The sequence below is a fragment of the Camellia sinensis genome, chromosome 9, assembly GCF_055761805.1.
Source record: "Camellia sinensis isolate YWXY chromosome 9, ASM5576180v1, whole genome shotgun sequence".
In the NCBI taxonomy this organism is placed as follows: Eukaryota; Viridiplantae; Streptophyta; class Magnoliopsida; order Ericales; family Theaceae; genus Camellia; species Camellia sinensis.
In genome coordinates, this window is record NC_138969.1 from 105,700,599 (window position 1) to 105,721,680 (window position 21,082).

Genomic DNA, 21,082 nt, shown 5'->3' on the forward strand with positions numbered 1-21,082 from the left:
TTTGTAGTGGCTGTGTGGTGGTGTAAGGGTTTAGGTTTGAGACTCTGATACTATGTAGGTTTAGAGAAGAGAAAGAGTTAGGGAATATGTTAGACCTCATCCCATTTTATATTGATAATAATGAGTAATTGCTTGAGTGCCATAAGACATAAATTATGGGCCAGCCCATTACATCAAGCAAGGGAAAATAAAATAAAATAAGAATAAAATATAACAAATATTCTTTCATATTCTAATAGATTTGTTATTTAATGAACAAACTTCAAACAAGCCAAACATGAGTTGAATACAAATTGTTTGGTTCGTTAGTCACCTTTATATATAATTATATCAAATAAAAAAATAATATATAAGTTCACTTTCTAGACCTACTGACTTGTAAAAGAGATGATGATTGATGATTAAATAAAATGTGTAAAAGAGAGAATTAAGTTAGATATTTTAATAAATTATCACATCACCGTATTTAGAAAATAAATCTAACTTTTAGATTAGAAAACAATACGGAATAATACATATATTAGGAAAAAAACCAAAAGGTGTAGAGTGAAAATTGTCCAATTTTTTTTTTCCATTCATGGACATTGGTGACATTGGTTAGCTAGACGCTCATGACCATACATTTTTAATGTGCGAGGAAAACTTGCCGTTACACAACACCTGGCAGCCAGCAAGTATACAGAATAGGAAACTGGATCCCTCTATTACTTATTCTGGATGGGAGAATGTTGTTTAGATTTGTGCAATTTATGACGGGTTTCGTTTTGATGATTCGAATTATTTATTTTACTAGATATTTTGTATATGTTATTCACACAATAAGTTAAGTCGATCCAATAATCAATAATCTATTAAATTCATTCTGTTTGTAATAAAAACATAAATGTCTATTTTTAAAAACACAATTATCGCTTATTTTTTTAATGACAAATATAATAAATTGAATATGTTACAATTATCATATTAATTTAACTTTTTTCTATTTAATATATATAAAATACATAATAAAATAAATAATTCAAATTATTAAAACAAAATCGGTGCAATTCATAAACTGGAACAACAGTATCCTTCGATTCATATGAAGAACCGAAAGGGCCCCATGTCCGTAGGAAAGAATAGAATAGAACAGAAACAAAATGTTACATATGTCAAATAATCTATTCAATTTTTGAAAAATGTTTCAAACTCCCTTTTCTTCCCACCCTCTTTGACCCTCATTCTCTTTGATTGGCCAGTTTTTGTTTTTTTTTTTTTCCTTCTCCTCCAATCACCACCGGCAACGTTTGTGCGGGGGTGGTAAGAGCGGTGATTGGAGGGAGTCTCTATCAATGTTGTTAATTTTTAACAAAACTTTCATTTGGGTATATGATTCACACAAATTCACATGTATGAGATCCCATATCTATGTGAAAATTTTGATAAAAAATTTAATAAATTATTTAAAATTTCAAACATAACTCTAAGAACAGAATAGAACTTTGGAATCAGAACACCGTGATCGACTAGACTAACTGTGGGGTCAACTAGGCTCCATCACCGTTTGATTAAGATAAGATGATCTTGCGACGTGGCCATGTGTGTTCACTTGTTTTATTGTATAGCTACACCCACCAAGATATCTTCAGGTTTCCCACTTGAACTCCCCCACCCGGACACAAATGGATCTGATTAACTTTTTCTAGCCATATTTACAAGAAGTCGTTGGGTCCAAGCAACGGTTTCTCTTTCTCTTTCTCTTTCTAGAAAGAGAGAGAGAGAGAGAGATAGCTTCAATGGCCGCGAAGCTATCGTCGTGTTTTCTGAGCCATGGATGGAATGTCCTCAACTGTAAGCACTCCAATCTACGCCTCTCTCCTTTACCTTCTTACCGTTCGCTTCCAGCCTCGTGTAAGATGCGACAGCGTAATTTCAGGTGTACTTTCTCTCACTACTTCATCAATTCTGATTCTCTTCATAATAAAATCGCATCAATAGTTGTATTTAAGCTTTTGTTATTATTTTTATTTTTTATATTTGATTTGAAATATAATAATAAGTTTACAACAGTCATTAGAATGATGTAATGGAGAATCTGAACCCTTATTTCATCGCACAAAACAAAACATTTCTTCTAATTTCATGAGAACCAATCAGTATTCCGCTCAATACAAAAAGTCCTATCTTTTATTAAGTTTTGTTTATTTCTTTGGATTTTGAAGACAAGAAATCTCTTTTAATGTAATTGAAGTTCGTTGATTGCGGGTTTGCCTTTGCGTGATTTTATTGTTTACATTGCGTGTGCCTTTTTATTTTTTTTATTCTTTTTATTTTTCTTCCTTCTGTGTAGTAGTGTGTGAAGAAGTCAATTGTCCCTTTCCTTTCTCACTGTACACATTTTCTCAGAACCAGTTGTGGAAGGGTTTGACATGGTGTTAAGAGGGTGGCTCGGAAAGAGATGGAGCAGTCCGATAAAGAAAAATAGAGGCAGGGCAGTATAAGTGCTCCAAGTATAGAGTTCGGGCATGATTTTGATTCTTGATATTCCGTACATAGGTTTAGTAGCGTCGTGAGGCATAGTGTCAGGGCGAATCCTCCAAGCCACAAGATCCCTAGTATGCCTAAATATTGTCTTAGGCACTTGAGTGGTGGGGTATATGACAAGTGGTACTTGAGTAATAGATCCCACCATATTAATTCTGCAGTAACGAGGTGCGTGGTATGACTTTTGCTGCTATATGATAGCTTAGACCCGCAGGACATCAGGTCAACAAGGCTTCACAAAGATGAAAGTCTTTGGGATTAAGCTTGTACGAGATGCTTGTTAATCCTTTGATTTCATTTGCTTAAGACCAAGCACATGGACGATACATGTCTCTTGAGGACTACCACGTGCAGGTTTCCATGTTGACTTATAAGGTACATGTTGCCACCTACGTGTCTCCAACATGTGACAGTATATAAGATATTTCTACATTTCCTCCTGCACGCATCACACAATGTGGAGATCTGTGCAGAAGCATAGGTAGAGTTTTTATATTTTCTGAGATTCCTACCTAACCTAGTCGCATGTGTATAATAACAATGCCCCCTAGTGGCATGTGTTTTCTTTGTGCGTTTGCAAATATGGATTTCTATGCAATGATTATGTCTTTTCAATTAATGGACTGCCTGCAAAATATGAAATATTATGATGGTTTCGCCGAATGTTGTGTTTTGCAAAGCATTGTTAGAATGAATTTCGGGACACTATATAATGGTCTCATTTCATTCTTTACTTTATTTGCTCTCACACACAAGTTTGCCTTGGCAATTCTCCTTTGGGTACAAACTTTAATTTTATTCTTCTCGTTCGACCAGATTTTGTCTCATTCAATTGTATCATTCTTCAATGGCAATGCGCACGTTCTCGACGTGCAATGCACTATCTGTCGCATAGTTTGGGGATGGCTCCTCCAACATTACTAGCTCCAAAGCAGTGGCAACGAGGTGCCTTCATGAAGATGATTACTTTTAGGTAGCCATCCATTATTCTTCATCTCATTTGAATGTTACAACATAAAAACAATTTAGAGAAGCATTGGTTTGGGCTTTGATTTAAGTTGGCAATCCAAAGCACAGGAAGTTTATCTATGCTTCATGATAATCATTTGCTAGAAGTTTGGCCGCTGTGGTGGATTATGGGTACTCACACCTTCTTTATTAGTTGAAGACAATTACACCTTACTTTGGAAGACGTTTCCAACCTATTATGCATTGTGACTTTAGGTGAGGTTGACTTATGGAACTGCAATCTTATTGATGCAGTGAGGGAGACATACAGCTTCCTTGACAAGTGTGGCACCCGTTGGTAAGGTGATTGGTGGGGGGGGGGGGGGGGGGGGGGGGTTGGAGGAGTTCCCAATGATTGACCACAAACATACCTTCAGGAGGTGGTTTTGTTATTTGTTTACAGACTATCCGAAGAAGAAGACAACCAAAAAAAGCCAGTTGGGAGCAAGGCTACCCTTATTATCGAGGCCTTGATTTCATCAAACACTTGTAAGGTACTTAGTGTTATGTCCATCTCCCATTGTTATGGAAGGTCCTACTTCCAACTTCTTTTGTATGGAAACCGTTTGAGCTCACAGTTGCTCGGTTCCTCTTGGATTGCTGTAGGTTGACATTGTTTCTTGGTGGTTAGACACAATTAAAGAGAACCACGAGTGCTCGATTGGGTGCTATGACCTTTCAATGTTCCTCAACACTGTGTTCTTGGACTCTGTTGGCTTTTCTCACTTTATTTGTTCGAGCCTTTTCATAGCAACAACCATTTTTGCTCATGGTTGCTTGTTTACTCATGGACTTCTATTCATTGGTATTGTTTATTGGAGATTGGACATGCTGAGAGAGAACCATGAGCGTTTGATTGGATGTTATGCTAGGATCTTTCTATGTACGTCAACCCTACATTCTTGGAGATGTTCGTCTACAAAAGATTTCCATAGGTTGGCCCTTCACCTCATTTCTTCAATGAAGAATGAATAAATGTGTTGGATTGAGAAAGGAACATGATGAAACTTGTATGTGGCTTTTGCGTATAGACGAGTGGGGCAAGCCATGAAGCTTAGGGAGTTCGGGCTTGTGATAGATATGGACGTTAAGCTTGCCTTTCGCTCATATGTCGTGATAGTCGTTGAGATAGCAAGGTCTGATTTTTTTCTAAACGTGTAGAGATTTTGGTTGACTAAAGCTTGAATGACCTATATCTAAAGGTAGGGTTTGTTCAGCGAGTTACATCCCTCACATAGTTGCTCTTCAATTTGGTTATGACTAAGAGCTACCACGTGTGTGTGCCCTTGTTTACAATTGAAGAGGCCTTTTAACGATATTTGCATTCTTTCGTACTTACGTTGATGGTGCTGCCTGAAGGTTTCACAATTCCCTCAATGCATGGGTGTGGCATGGTGTCACCTACATGGGGTGAGTACTGAACTGAACAAGGCAACTTGCCTTGTTTAAAGATTTTGTGACTTGGGAGGTAGAAATTTGTATTCTCGGGGATGGGGAACAAAGATGGGATTGATTTTGAGATGCCCTCTTTGAAGTTTGAGCACTTCATCCTTGATATTGTTTTAGCTTTTGAAATCAATTAGGCCAAAAAGATATTGAGCTGAAAATTTCTAGGAGTGGAGGTGGGGAAAAAGAAGTTAAAGGTAACTTAAAGGAAGGTTTTTGTGGTGCGTAACATTATACTTAACTAACAACTGTCCGACATGCCGACTGACAAATAGAGTTCCATTGTCTAGTAAGATAACCTTGTCATTGCCAACCTCTAAATAACATACTTACATTTGAAATTTGCAATTATTGGGCTAGTGGTGCAGTGAAGCACTAGTATGACTTGAACCCAATTAGTATGGGGCTTCATTTCAACCAGAATCGAAGTATGTCTCTGGGAAGGGGATTAAGGGGTTTAGAAAAATCCATTGCCCTGAGTGTGAAAGGGACAAGGTGTTGCAATACTTCACAAATCAACTACATATTGCCTTGGAGTTGGCATTTTTGACACCTTCGAACAGGAGTGAGTTTGCTTCTTCCATTGTAGGCCTGTAATAACCAAGATGAAGCAAATGATTCAAAAACTTGGCTTGCCCTTATTGTTCAGTTTAGTGAATTTCATTCAATGCTCTTTGTATATCTTGATCAGAGATGCACCCGAGAGACTTTATATTGAAACCCTTTCGGAGCAACTAGTCTTGGTAAAGGAAATATTATAATGATTTATTATTGTTTATTAGGACAGTGTCTTCTCTATTTATGGGGAGAGAACTTTTAGATAATCAGTGTAGGGTAGTTGTTGTGAGTAAATACAATATATATAGAGAGAAGTTCTGCATTAATTAAATAGGAAGAAACCCGTATGACCAAAAAATGAAAAGGTACCCTTAGACTAAATATATGAATAACGAAAGAAAACTACTTCAATCCAATACATTCCTTTCACAGCCATCAAGAGTTTGTCAAGTAAGAACCAAAATCAAGCAAACAATGAAGTCATGGTGAAGAAGTTCACAAGCTGCAAAGTGGATGAAACCAAAAGGCAAATCAATAGTGCCCAACAATTGAACCAAAAAAAAAAAAAAAATAGTGCCCAACAAAAGATGCTGACAAACAAAATGACAATCAATCTCTATAAGCTTCGTGCGCATATGAAAGACAGAATTGTGTGCAATCTGGATCACACTCTTATTACCACAATAGAGAGGAGTTTGAGAGGAGAGATGGATCCCCAAATCAGAGAGAAACTAATGGCGTCAAACAACCTCGGCTACAATATGAGCCATATGTCACTCGATGTACTAACGTGGCTTTCATTGGGAGTAGGGAACTCGGAGAACTTGGGGTAACCCTTTTGCATTTTCATGCCTTTTCAGGCCACATTCAGCCAATAATGATATTGACTTTGCACTTTTTATTAGAGACTTGTGTCTAGTCTCGTAGGATCAATTGTGTGGCCCTTTCAACTTTGTTTCATTTTGCCAACATGTCACTATTATAGCAGTAGAATAACACATCTTCATCATACATTATGAAGTGCTTAAGCTTTGAGAGTGGTACATTGCCTTTTGGAGCTTGAAGTTTTCGAATTATTGGAGTTCTCTAATCATCTCCTAGAAGTTCCTTATGTTGCTAAAACAATTGAGTGATATAACATGGCATGGTTCACTTGAAAACTTCTATAACTGTTCCCTTTTGTACCTTTTAGGCTAGCTGGGTGGTGATTGTTGGAGCATGGTCCATCATTACTACTTTAAATAGATTGAGGAGTTTTGAATGATTGTGGACAGTGTTATGAAAGGCGCGCCTAGGCCCAAGTCCCATCCAGGCCCAAGGTTTGCGCCGTGTAGTATTCTAGGCTAGGTGATTTCGATAAGGCGCGCCTAGGCCCAAGTCCCATCCAGTCCCAAGGTTTGTGCCTTGTAGTGTTCCAAGTCAGACAACTGTGATAAGGTGCCTGATTGGCCCAATGCTTGCGTCTTGATGGCTTTTTTTATTGTTGCTTTAATTGGTTTTGTTTAAAATCTAACCATTGATTTAATATGGTGTAGTTACAGAAGATTCTTACTCTTATTATAGATGCCAATACATTGGCATTCAACTCCAAATCAGTGATAGAAGAAAAATTAGCCCTGTTCCTAATCTCCAAAAAACACTAAGGCCAAGTTTGGGGTATGTAAAAAAAGCCAAAAACAAAAAAGTTACTCAAAAAGTTAAAAAGTTAACACTATTCACCAAAAGTCAACAATTACGGCTGCACAACTGCCAATTCTAATTTTCCTCTACAAACTAATTTTTACAATTTTTTATTACACATTTTTTCATGAAAAGTCAAAAAGTTAACCCAAACATCCATATTTTTTCCCTTAACTTTTTAGTCCAAAAAGACAAAAAATGCACTTATTTAGGACATCCCAAACAACCCCTAAATGTTTACCATTTTATTTTGTTTATGTTGAACCCTAAATTATTTACTTATATTAAATTATATATTTTTTTTCCGTATAAGGTGCGCCTCATTTCGGTGAAACTTGCGCCTCGCCTTGCGCCTTGATCCTAGGCCGCAGGAGACCTTGGCGCCTTGGTGCGCCTATCGCCTTTAATAACACTGATTGTGGAGGTGTTTGATGTGGTGATGTCCAATTCTTCAAGTAAAGTCGATAAGTGGCAAACAATTATTGGAAGCTATAAGAAGCTGCTTATATATATATATATATATATCTTAGTAGTTTTTTCTTCTAATTTTTACGCAATGGATAGAAATCGTTTTACATCCTCTTTTATTTTCTTATTATTTATTTATTTATTTTATTTTATTTTTGAAAACGGAATAATTGTTAAATATTAAAATATGAAATGTGAGGGATTTCCATTTGCATTATTCATGGGCAGATAATGAAGGGAATATTATTGTTTTTTTTTTTTTTTTTCCTAACAAAGCGGTGTTAGCGTAATTTTAGAAACCTCATAGAACGTCCTAAAAATTGTTAGATACCTTATAGGATTTACTATAATTTATATTTTTTTTTAAAAAAAAAAATTCAGCATGGAGAAGTTATGATTAATTTGCTTCCCAATTAAACTGTCGAAATGCTATCCTATGTGCGATACATTTTCTAGTTGTCTTTGTTAAATCTAGGGAACATGGTATAAGTAGTTGACATATGTTTAATTTGGGTTGGAGGTGTGTAGTGTCTAGAATAACAAAAGGGGGTTTTGTTGAGAGATGCCTCAATCTTAACTTTTCTTGCAAAAATGACATACTAAAATTTTTTCATTCATTAAGGAAAAATATCAAAATATAATTAAATGCAACAAAAATACCCCAAGTGAAATTTTATTAGCTTCCTCCTCTGCCATCTCCACTAGCCACCACGATCTTCGGCAGTCTGCGGTAGCCTCCAGAGATTGTTTTCTGGCCATCAGTTACAATCTATGTTACATAGACTCGGGTGCGGGTGTCGGATATGGGTATTATGTGCCTAAGTGTCAAATTTGCTTATTCCTAATGAGTGAGGATGATACGGGGATTCGGCTAAAAAGTGTCCAAAAAATAGATACGGATACGGGGACACGGCACATGAAAACAATAAGCGAATTTTTTTGCTAATTTTACTATTTTTTTATGTTCCCAAATCAACCCCAAGTAAAAAATATTTTTGTATTTAGTTTACATTTCAATATAATAATTTTCCTTTATTACCATTGAATTCTATTGTAAAAGACAAGAATAGAAATAAATTCTATATAAATATAATAAGTTTTGTATTTATTTTGTATATAAATATAAAGGGTAAATTACACCTACGCCCCCTAAGGTTTGTGTTTAATACATATCACCCCTTGACGTTTGGGAAATTACATTGACCCCCCTGCCAGTGTAATTATTTAGACGGAATTAACGTTGTTATCAAAAGACATTTTTTTCCATAAACCTTTACATGCATAAATTAAAAAAATAATGTAGATATTTTGTTGCTATGGTTTTAGAGAAAATGATAGTTGTTGTGATTGGACCATTTTCTTTATGGTATATTGGTAGTTTTAAATAGGATATAAGGCTACAAAAGACTTTTTAAGGTCCCAGAGGGCAATTCAGTCACTTTTCCTTTTTGTTTATGTCATCAAGATTCTCTTAACAGGTCTAAGATCCATTTCACTATAGGCGGAGTTTGTGAAATAAGACTATTAACCACAAGGGTGTGAATGTAATTTTCAGAACGTTAGTGGGTGGGATGTAATCAGACCAAACCTCAGGGGGTGTCAGTGTAACTTACCCAAATATAAAAAAATCAAAATTTAAAATTAAAAAAATAGAATGTATATTTATTATTTGAATAACTAATACTAGAAATACTTAATACATTATTTTTTATTGACATTATCATATTTTGTAGGTCTCACATATCATACAAATAAGAAATAAAAATATTTTTAATTCATGTATATAAACTTTTTTTTTAAAATTTTTTATTTGTAGATTTGATATTTTTAATTGACATATATATATGTGTGTGTGTGTGTGTGTGTATGAGTGTGTGTCAATTAAATGAGAAAAAAGATAAATGTATTTTTAATATATACATAGACTCAAGCTTTAATTTATGTATAGACATTATTTTTAATTAACACACACACACATATGTGTGTTTGTGTGTGTGTTATAAATGAAATAAAACATCAGAGAAGAAAACGAGTTAAGAAGAGATAGAAGAGAGAAAATGAGAGAGAGGCGAACATCGAGAGTTAGAGAAAACGAGAGGAAGATCGAGAGAGAGAGAGAGAGAGAGAGAGAGAGAGAGAGAGAAGAAGAAGAAGAAGAAGAAGAAGAAGAAGAAGAAGAGATCGATCGACAGAGAGAATAAGACAAATCAAGAGATCAAGAGAGAGAGAGAAGAAGACAGATCGCGATGGTGGTCGCGATCATTTCCTTCGCCAGATTCGCTTCTTCATCAACTGTAAGTTTCTCATTCTCAACGATCCTTTTTCACTCTTCCCTCATGTCAGCCCTGTCGAAGAAAACCATGTCGAATCTGACACAGTTCTCACACCTGCACCCGTGTCACGTGGTATCGATGTGGGTACTCTACCCTAAACCAACGAGTCCATGTAACACTAAGTTACTATCAACTTTCCAACGAACACTTTTTGATGTGAATCTCTAGCGACCATTTTCCAAGGATCACCACCACCATTTCCACACCACCACCACTTAGTATATAATAAGAAAATCTATTCAAAATTCATTGTGTTGTAGACAGTAAAATTTTACTGTTATATACAAAGTAAAATTTTATTCTGATGTATAAATTTAGCATTAAAACAGTAAATTTTCACTATCGCCATTACTAACCACCACATTTACTATGATTTTACTATTATTAGTAGAAATATTAATGAAACAATCACCAAAACATTGAATAAATAATATTACCAGAGTAAAATTTTACTCTATGTGGACAGAAAAATTTTACTATCCATTATAGAAAGAGAATGGAAAACTCTGGTAGGTCATAGATCTGTGGGTTTTTAACTCAGATTTGAGGTCGTCGGTCTCAGATCTAATTTCATTGGTATTAGATCTATGATAGTGAAGATTGATGGTGATGATGGTGGTCGCTAGTAGTATATCTGAAATGGTAGTGGATGGTGGAGATCATGACTAGAGACAACCGCCGGTGGAGATGATGACTAGCGATGGTAGGTGGTGGAGATGGTGAAGACTACAACTACTAGACATGTCTTTTCACAATATAAAATATAAAGTGAACGACCTAAGGCATTAAAATCTTTTGCCTTGGACTCTAAGAAGCACAGACACCTCTAAGAAGGTAATGTATCCGTGTTATGTCCGTCTCGAACACCGACACTCTTTCGACGCTTCCTTGACACGTGTCTGTTACTCTTCAAAACGTGTCTTATTTTTTTATTTTTTTTAAAGACCTGGATATTCTTTGGGCACTTCAAGGACACATGTGTTTAGCACTTAGATATATGTGAAACTAATTATAAGTTTGAATAAAACAACTTATGGTGCAATAATAAAGCACAAACCATATAAATTTATAGAAATTAGAATCATATTGCATTTTTTTAATTATTTTTGAATGATATATTCATATATATAACATATAATAAATATATAAAATTATATATTTCATGCGTGTCTCCCATGTGTTGTGTCTTGCAATTTTATTTTATTTTATTTTTAAAATTAGCGTGTCAGCGTGTCCGTATCGTATTTGTGTGGTGTCGTGTGTCTGTGTCCATGCTTCTTAGACTTGGACTTATCACAATATGCAATTTATTTGAGAGGGACTTCTAGCCAAAAATCTCATAGCAAAAATGTTATATTGAAGCCTTGATGATAGTTCAGGGAACAACTAATAGTGAATGTGAAACCCTGTATCTTGCACAATTTATATTGCCTCGATTTTTGGAGTTCATTACCATATACATAAATCTCACTAGTAGCATACTTATGTAAAACTAACTCAAAATAAACCTCTACTCAACCTAAACTTGGTTATTGATGTTTCAAGTAGGCCCCACTTGAAGCCCCCAGATTTCTCTTTTTCCTCCTTAGATGCTCTGCATCACTACACCTCCAAATTTAAGCAGTTGACAACCGTGATGCGTTGAAACTCTGTTGTCTCTGTGGAGATTTGAATTTGGAAACAAGTATTTGTGGTTATGAATAGTGATGCATTGATAGTGCATGGTGTCTGATGAATGAACATTTAATTTGATGCTCATTTTCACAGGACCTTTCATCATTTAACAAACTGATGATTTCAATGTAGAACTACTGAAATCCTTGGTCATATTTTTTAATTTTCTTCTGCATGGAATGTAGAATAGGTGTAGTTATTTGATTTGTACTTGCAATCAAACCCATTTTTTTGTTTGACTTATTCATGAAAGCAAAGTAGACTCTAATTCGACTTTTAAACACGATTTTATAAAAAGTTGCCTCCCCTTTATCTTTTATGGATATTTTCATCTATATGTGAGTAGCAGAATTTTAAACCTTATATTGTGGTCTGTTATGCAATTATTTTCTTCTTTGACATTTGTGCAGTTCACAACAAAAGAGACCAGCAAGAAAAGTCTCTCCTGGACAGCTTCCGACAAATGCAAACTTGAGGACAAATGTTGACGAGGACTCTGAATCAGAAACCCCTTTGACAGATAAAATCTCGAGTTTCAATCGTGAACATATATCTGATGATGATGTTGATCTTATTATAGCCACTGAGGATACAAATGAGAAAGATTTGAACAGTCTGACTCTGCTGAATGAGATTCAACCCTTGGTATAATCTAGTAACATTATTAATTTAATGGTTTTAATTGTGCATGACTGCTTGTTGCTCAATTTTATTTTTATATTAACTTTTCTATGTATACCGTGCATCATCAATAGGCTATCAGATCACCAAAAGAAGTAAAGCATTTTAAGTCTTCGCAATAGTGCGACAAAGCAAGTGGTTGTTGATCTGTTTCTTCAATATATTGAATATTAAATGATTAATTTAACTCAATTCATTTCAACTATTCCACTGCCAAATTACTTGGGGACAGATTGAGATATTAAAATAAAATTTAGAGTGACGCATATTTTTCTTTTAATTTTATCCTCATAATCTGTTTGTAAGCAGGGAGCTTTTATTTGCTTCTTCCTTGATAATTTGATTTAGTTTATTGATTAAGTAGCCTACAGAGGTGAAGAATAATAATCATTTGCAGTTGCTTTTTTATCTTTAGCATTTTCTATTTCATTTATTTATGGCCTCAAATGGAAATTTATTTGAACTGAGCACTGGAGTAGGTGTTTCAAAATTGATTGCTCTTCTGAGATCAAAGTCATCTTCTTTTCAATTCCAGTCGTTGCAAGGTTTTCAATGTTTAATCACATGTGTTAAGTTTTAAAGCTTAGGTTTTTTATTGCAATGATTAACTAGATAATTTCTATGTTGCATGGTTATGTAGTGTTTGTATTGTGACTTGTAATTTTATCCAGTTTAGACAAGTGGATTCAGTATAGAGATCTGGACAAGATCTATCCAATATCATCAACCTTTGCTTTCTTTTGGTTTGTCAGAGATTAACACTAGAAATTGATGAAGTACACTAGTCAGAGCAAGAATGAAGTCTATAGTGTAATGCGGTACAATGCAATTTAGGGCAGAGCATTGTGGCATGAACCACAGCTGTTCATAAGTTCCGATGCTGCTTAGCATTTAAGAAATTTCGCCTTCAAATTTTTCTCTGTATTATGTTGTTCTCTCTGCACAAACTAAAAAAACAGCACTCCTTTGGTAATTATGGCCTAGTCTTTGCTTTTGTGAGGATAATCGTATGGTTTTTAATGTGAAATTTGTGTTTAGTTCAGTTGATTGCTTAAGGCATATATTAGATGCATTTTTTTTTGGGGGGTAAACTACCTATAAGTCCTAATAGTTGGAGTAAATTCCCATAAAGTCCTTGTAAAATCGTCGCAAATTTTTTTTTTGGTAACGATTTTTTGCATGTCACTAAAATTTGATAATCAGTGACTTTTCTTTGCCACAGTTTTTATAAATTGCTACTAAAACTTATCATTAGTGACATTTTTCTGTGATGAATTTTTCAAACTGTTACTAAAAGTTAAAAATTAGGGACTTTTTTTTTGATGATTTTTTTTTTAAATTGTCTCTAAAATTTAAAATTAGTGACATGTTTTGTGACAATTTTCAAACTATTGCTGAAAATTAACAATTAGTGACGTTTTTTTAATAGCGTTTGATGAAAAATACCATTAATTCTCATAGGACCTATTGGTCAATAAGTTCACCTATTAAAACCTATACATAAGCTCCACCCCCCCCCCCCCCTCTTTTTCTTTCCCCTCACTTGTATTGTCTGTTGTCTTAGAGGATATGAAGGTGAGACAACTGGAGATGAAGGTGGTGGATCAACTGTGTCTGAAAGATGTGCCCGAGCATTGGCCCATCGGCCTCTAGACTGACCAGACCGACCCCCTCGAGTACCAGGACAGTCTCCTCGGCCACCAGAAGGAGTCCCATGTAGCTTCCAACAAGTCTCTCTTGTGTGGCGAGGTTAACGACAGTAGTCACAGAAAAGCTGATCCTTCTCAGAAGGATGAGAACCACGAGGCACATGCTCACCATCTTGAGGGGTGCAGAAACCAAGGCAGAACAATCAATAGTGGCATGAGGAAGCATAGCAGAGCGGCGACTTTCCTCATTCTGCACAAAAGCAGAAGCTTCCTGGAAAGATGAAAGCATGTCCATGCCAAGTACTTTGCTCTGAACATGATCATACTCCACATTTAGGCCTTCCAAGAACTTGAAGACCCGTTGTTTCTCCCCAAACTTTCGGTAACCAGTAGATTCAATGGGACATACAAGCTTGTAATCCTAAAGGTGATCAAGTCGCTTCCACCCATTGCTAAGGAAGGTAAAATACTAGAGGATAGTCATCTCACCTTATACTGACCTCTCAAAGGAACGACGTAACTCGAAAGCCTGTGAAAAGTTCCCTTTCCTAGGATAAGTAGTAGCTATGGCCTCCCAAATATCTTGGGTAGTGTCCATAGACAAGTAGCCCTCTCCAATCTCCGGAACCATGGAATGTATCAACCAATCCATAATCAGGGAATTGGTGATCTCCCACTGGTCATAACGAGGGCCTGTGATACTGGGTGCCTGGACCCTCCCATCAACATATCCCATATTCCCTCTACTCTTTAAGAAAATAGTTAGACTTTGTGACCACGCTAGGTAATTCTGACCATTGAATAGAGAGGTGGTGATTTAAGGCCAGGGTTGAGGTTATCAGTCATAGTGGAAGGGATAATAGAACTCTTGCCTTGAGATGGCTGAGTGGTAGTAGATTCACTAGTCAAATCCGCTATAGAGAATCTACTAACTAGTCCTCAAACATGATGCCAATCACAAACCCGGAAGATGAAAGTGGAGAAACAAGCATAACAGTAATTATAAAAGCATAAAGAATTAAGAATCTAGTTTTTTCTTTTTTTTTTTCTTCATTTTTTTTCTCCCTCCCTCGGTGCTGTTTTTACATCACCAAAATACTTCTAAAGAGAAGCGATCACCCCAGGCTACCCTGGAGGGACTGATGAACTCGACCAGACCAGCAAGAAGGCTAGTCGGTGCTCTGGGAACCCTCGACAGTGGCTGGAGAGGCCTGTCGAGAGATAAGGAAGCCAGGGTGAGGGCTGTCCCGAGGAAAGCAAGGGCTGAGAGACCTGGATGAAGCTGTCGAAGGGAGAGAAGGGACTGGAAGACTTGGGTGGAAGCTGTCGGGGGTAGAGGAAGGAGAGATGAGGCTATGGGGTTAGGTGAAGGCTGTCGGGTGGATGGGTGGAGGCTGTCTTATGGCATACAGGAGAGAGGAGATCACCTGTGGTGATGGGTAACAAAGAAGAAGAGTTGGCTAGGGCATGGCTCTGATACCATGAAAGTTTAGAGAAGAGAAAGAGATAGGGAATGAGTGAGACCTCATCCCCTTTTATATTGATAATAATGAGTAATTATAGGAGTGCCATAAGGCATAAATTATGGGCCAACCCATTACATCAATCAAGGGAAAATTAAATCAAATAAAAATATAATGAATATTATTTCCTATTCTAACATTGTGATCATTTTGCTAAAATATTCGTTCTATATTGGCTTCATAATGTGCAATAATCAAAAGTAATTGTGATATGGGGAGTAGCTGATTTATTTTTTCTTTCGCTCATTTTCTTGATGGTTTTTCTTTTTGTCTTATAGTTCAAATCTTCTTTTGTTATTGTTTCCCAATCTCAGATTGTTAGTTCTTGTGAGTAGTAAATATTTCAAATTGCTGAAAGGTGTGCTACCAATGCCAATCTTGGGTTATATGTTATCCTAATTGGTTAATGTATAGTGAATTATTATATGCATATAATCTGTTCTTGTTCTTAAACCACTTGCATATTGTCTTCTTCAATTGCAAGGTGCAGTGTTTTAAAAGGTGCACCTAAGCGCGCACTTAGGCGCGAGGCGCACCTAAGGTGCCTCAGATAGCTTGAGGTGAGGCGTAGTAGGAAAGACGCATTTGAGGCGCTTGAGGCACGTGCCTTAGGCTTAGGCGTGAGGCGCACGCCTCATGCGCTTCATTTAAATTTTTTCTCCATCTTTATTCTTTGTATGTGTAACCATATGAAATTACAACCCCACGTCTCATGCCCTTCATTTAAATTTTTTCTCCATCCTTATTCTTTGTATGTGTAACCGTATGAAATTACAACCCCTTTAATATAAAATGTAAACACATGCTTTGAGCCCCAATTTTCATATAAAAAAAAAGCTCTAGGCATTAAGTAAAAGCTCTGGGATTGCAAGATGGATATATGGCTTTGGGATTCCTTTCAATGTAGTAAATTACAACAGTTTCGGGCCAATGATTAAAGCTATTAGGCAATTTGGTCCAGATTTAAAATTAAAACCACTAAGGTATTATATGGTGTGAGTTCCTTGTCTTAAAAAAGAAATGAATCACGTTAATAAATTGATAAAGAAAGATAAATAGTGTAGGGAAAAGAAAGATAGAATGTTATTTTTGAAACGTTGAATGTTATTTTTCATGATTTTTGAAATATTGAATGTTGTTCTATTTTTAATTTTTTAATTTTTTAATTTTTGAAATTTTAAGAATATTTGTTTTATGTTAAAAACTTCTTCTGTATTAATATTTTGGTTATTTTCAACAACTTGCGCGCCTCCCCTTGCTCTTCACACTTAAGCCCTAGGCGACCTTAGCACCTCAATGCGCCTATAGCTTTTTAAAACACTGGCAAGGTGAAGCTTCACATATCTATGTTAGTTACATTGATAAGAGTTTGGGAGTTTGAATTGGGTACTTAATAGTTAAAGTTGCCAATTCTGGAAATAGTAATAGGGGAATGATATGTATAAAGTACTTAATACTGATGCCCGTCACATCAGATGATGCAATGGTATGTGTTAGGAAACAAATCATTTTCCAGTTGCAAGCATTTTTATGTATTGATGCCACGTTTCCTCCTAAAGACTATGCACATTAAATAATAGCATTGCTATTATTATTATTATTATTATTATTATTATTATTATTATTATTATTCTTAACAGTTATTTAGTGTATCTCATGATCAGAGAATATTACAGGAAATTTATTTGTTCTGTTTGGGTGCTGAATTGTTAAGAGTTCTATTATATCTTTGACTCCAATTTCACCTTTTCAGGAGAATCTGAGAAATAGTGTGGATCATTGTAGATAAAATCATTTACTTCTTAATCTACTGCACATAAAAGTGTTCTTTATTTTCCCTTCTGGATACTAGTTGATATTCGTCATTGTAAATTCTCTCTCTCTCTCTCTCTCTCTCATTTACCTAATGAGCAAAGAAAAAATAAAATCATTCACAGCATAATCAAGCTTGTTATGTTTAGCAGTCAATGGATGCAGATGATGGAGAGCAACTCTCAAGCATTCATCATCAGGATTTGATTGGCATGATAAGGAATGCGGAGAAAAGTAGGATTTATTTAATTTTTTTTAATTATGAACTTTTGCACTGTTTTCAGTTTCCTTTTTTGGTTCAATTTGTGGAGGTGTATTAACTGTATTTTACTTTCTTTCGTGGCATCGTAGATATACTTCTTCTCAACCAAGCTCGTGTTAGTGCACTTGAAGATCTTGAAATGATTCTCAATGAGAAGCAGACTTTACAAGGAGAAATCAACATTTTAGAGATGAAACTGGCAGAAACTGATGCCCGGGTCAAAGTTGCTGCCCAACAAAAGATACATGTGGAACTTATGGAAGACCAGTTGGAGAAGCTACGAAGTGAACTATCTACAAGGGGTGGCACTGGTGCAGGCAAGCAAGACGTGCATGAAGTAGTCCCCCTGTTGCATAATAATAGTGTTCATTCCCTCCATGAGGAGCTTAGTTCATTGAGGAAAGAAAATATGTCCCTGAAGGATGATCTAGAAGCACTGAAAGCAGAGTTTGGTGATGTTAAGGGAACTGACGATCGTGTTCTAATTCTGGAGGAAGAACGTTCATCCTTGGAATCTGCTCTGAAAGAGTTGGAGCTTAAACTTGCTGTCTCTCAGGAAGATGTTTCAAAACTTTCTACTTTGAAGTTTGAATGCAAGAACTTGTGGGAAAAGGTAGAGCACTTGCAGGCATTGCTAGATAAGGCAACTGAACAGGCAGATCAAGCTATTTCAGTGTTACAGCAAAACCAGGAGCTCCGGAAGAAGGTTGATAGGTTGGAAGGATCTCTTGAAGAAGCTAATGTCTATAAATCATCATCAGAGAAATTGCAACAATATAATGAACTAATGCAACAGAAGATAAAGCTTCTGGAAGAGCGCCTTCAAAGGTCTGATGAGGAGATACATTCTTGTGTCGAGCTATATCAAGAATCTGTGAAAGAGTTTCAAGAGACACTCAATAGTTTGAAAGAAGAAAGCAAGAGAAGAGCAGTGGATGAACCTGTGGATCATATGCCTTGGGACTTCTGGAGTCGTTTATTGCTTATGATTGATGGATGGTTTCTTGAGAAGAAAATCTCAACTAACGATGCAAAGCTGTTGAGGGAAATGGTGTGGAAGAGAGATGGAAGTATTTGCGATGCATACATGGCGTGCAAAGAGAAGAATGAGCATGAAGCTATTGCTACATTTCTGAGACTGACATCATCATCAACACGGTATTAGTTTGTAAGAAGTGAATTGTAACTCATATATACTATTCTTTAACGTGTGCCTCTTGTTGATCTTTAGTGCAGGATTGCATGTCATTCATATTGCAGCAGAGATGGCCCCAGTTGCTAAGGTGAGCTCAGAAGTTCTGTGATTTTGCTTTTCTTCGTACTATTCCTATGGACTTATATGAGTGGGTGGTGTTTTCTTTATTTTGTTTTATTGTAAGATTGCAAATTGCTTGTTAGTTGTTGGGGGTGTCTAAGCTGTGTGTGTATAGTGGGCACTGTCAGATTTACCAACATTATTTATAAATATTTCTTTGATATTTAAGCTAGGAGAGCAGCTGGAGTAGCTCTTTTATGTTTAGCATTTGGAATGCATCATTAGAAATCGGACACATGTTCATTATATTAACAAATTATCAACTCAATCCAATCAACATCTATAAAATAAAAGTAGAATGGTCAAGCAATAGGAGAAAAAAACAAGGCGAATAAAGAAACTGGGGTTAGCTATGTTCTATGCATGGACACGGGACATGACACGGACATGCAAATACGAAAATTTTCAAAAAACGGGGGACACGACATACTGGGGATATGTTCAATATATATAATTATATTTATTTATTATGTGTCTAAAATAAAAATAAAAATAAAAAATCATTGGAAGGTAATTAAAAAATGCAGAATAACACTAACAAAAATTAAAAAAACAAACATTTCATCACTTTAACATCAAATATCATTCACAAATGACATAACAATCAATTACATTTCATCAGTACGTAACATATGTCATTCCAATGTACCAACCATCGTCGGTTACAAAATCCATGAAAACCACAAGGATACCCAACAAACTGTTCAGGTTCAACAAACAAGGATACCCAAAAAAACAGATAAAAGAAAAAGCGGGCTACTCAGAAAAAAGAAAAAAAAGAAAAAAAGAAAAAAAAAAAAGAAAGCAAAACGAAAACAGAGAAACAAGAAAAAAGAGAAGAATAACAAACAACAAACACAGAAAAGAGAAAAGAAAAATGAACAACGAAGAAGACAAAGGAAGAATGAAGAACCAAAGAAAGGAATCAAAGAAAAGAAGAAGAATATACCTCAGAAGGTCTTCTGATGTAGGACAAGTAAGGATTACTTTCCCACAAGTAGTGAGCTTGGGATAAGTATACTAGCAGTAGCAACAATAGACTTATGGGCCTGGATTTAGTGGAGTTTTGTAGCCACAAAATTATTAAAAATATATGAGTTTAAGGGTTTGTAAAAGGGTAGGGTTTTAGGAATAAAAACATGTGTTTTGGGGTTGTTGGGTGGCTGTTCTAAGCACTATAAACAGTGACGTGTACAATAACCTTGCTGGGTAGAAGAAGAAGAAGAAGAAGAAAAAGAAGAGAGGGAGAGAGAGAGAGACAGATGCTTCACCCTCACAAGGGATAGACCAATCACACAAATACAATCTCAAATTTTTATAATATTGACTATTCTACTTAATCATTGAGATAACACATATACTTATAGGCTAAAGACTCTCCTAATTCTATAACGACTATAACTCAAATTTAGAAATTAAAAATATAATTTGCAACTACTAATATTCTAGACCAACTATGACTTCTAATTCTACTTCAATCATAATAGGAAACTTTAATGACTTTCAATTCTACTTCAATCATATTAGAAAATTTTAATGACTTTTAATTCTACATCAATATCAAAATAGAAAACTTGAACTTTTGGTCACCAAGATTATTTTAGACATAATAAAACCTATATATAATAACCAATTTAATAACTTAACCTAAAAATAAAATCCATGGGCAACCCCTATAATCCATGTCCAACAATTATTGAAATTACCATTATATTCATAATTACTAAACCTGCTATAATGACATGAAGACTTAAAATTATTCCAAATCTTTAATTCTTGATGCCCTAAATGTTCTTTATGTGAAATTCTAGATTTGTTCTTTTTTTTTTCTTTCCATGATTTTCATCACCTTCGATCCACCTCTTTAAACAAGTTTAGGGCCTTCACCTCTTTCAACAGCTTCTTCACCCTCTCTTTCTCTCTCTTCTCCAACAAGTTAGGGTTTCAATCTAGCTGTCTGTTTCTCAAGTTTTATCTTTTTACATTTTTTACCCCATTTACAAGTTTTAAAAATTACATTTTGGCCCTGCAAGTGTCCCAAACGTATTACAGAGTGTCCAAAATGTGTCCTTGTGATCCAAAGCATGTCCGGATGGTAAAATTCAAAACAAAAAGGGGACACGTCTTGTAGAGTGTCTGACACGTGTCCA

The 21,082-nt window shown here is 35.6% G+C and overlaps 1 protein-coding gene across 10 annotated transcripts in view; it reads left to right on the plus strand.

Annotated features, from left to right (window-relative positions):
• The first annotated feature begins 1,473 nt into the window (after nt 1–1,473).
• Nucleotides 1,474–21,082, plus strand: part of SS4 (starch synthase 4) — an 84,901-nt gene continuing 65,292 nt past the window's right edge. For 5 of the 10 annotated variants that reach the window (XR_014340158.1, XR_014340157.1, XR_014340153.1 and 2 more), the window contains exons 1-5: nt 1,581–1,915; nt 12,101–12,335; nt 17,505–17,589; nt 17,707–18,775; nt 18,849–18,900. Coding sequence is in view for 3 of the 10 variants with exons in the window: in XM_082887385.1 (XP_082743511.1) it covers nt 1,776–1,915; nt 12,101–12,335; nt 17,505–17,589; nt 17,707–18,775; nt 18,849–18,900 (1,581 nt within the window). In the remaining 7 variants the exon portion in view is untranslated. Of the gene's footprint in view, nt 1,916–12,100; nt 12,336–17,504; nt 17,590–17,706; nt 18,776–18,848; nt 18,901–21,082 lie in introns of all 10 variants that reach the window. The other 5 variants (XR_014340159.1, XR_014340154.1, XR_014340156.1 and 2 more) reach the window with 2 other exon arrangements.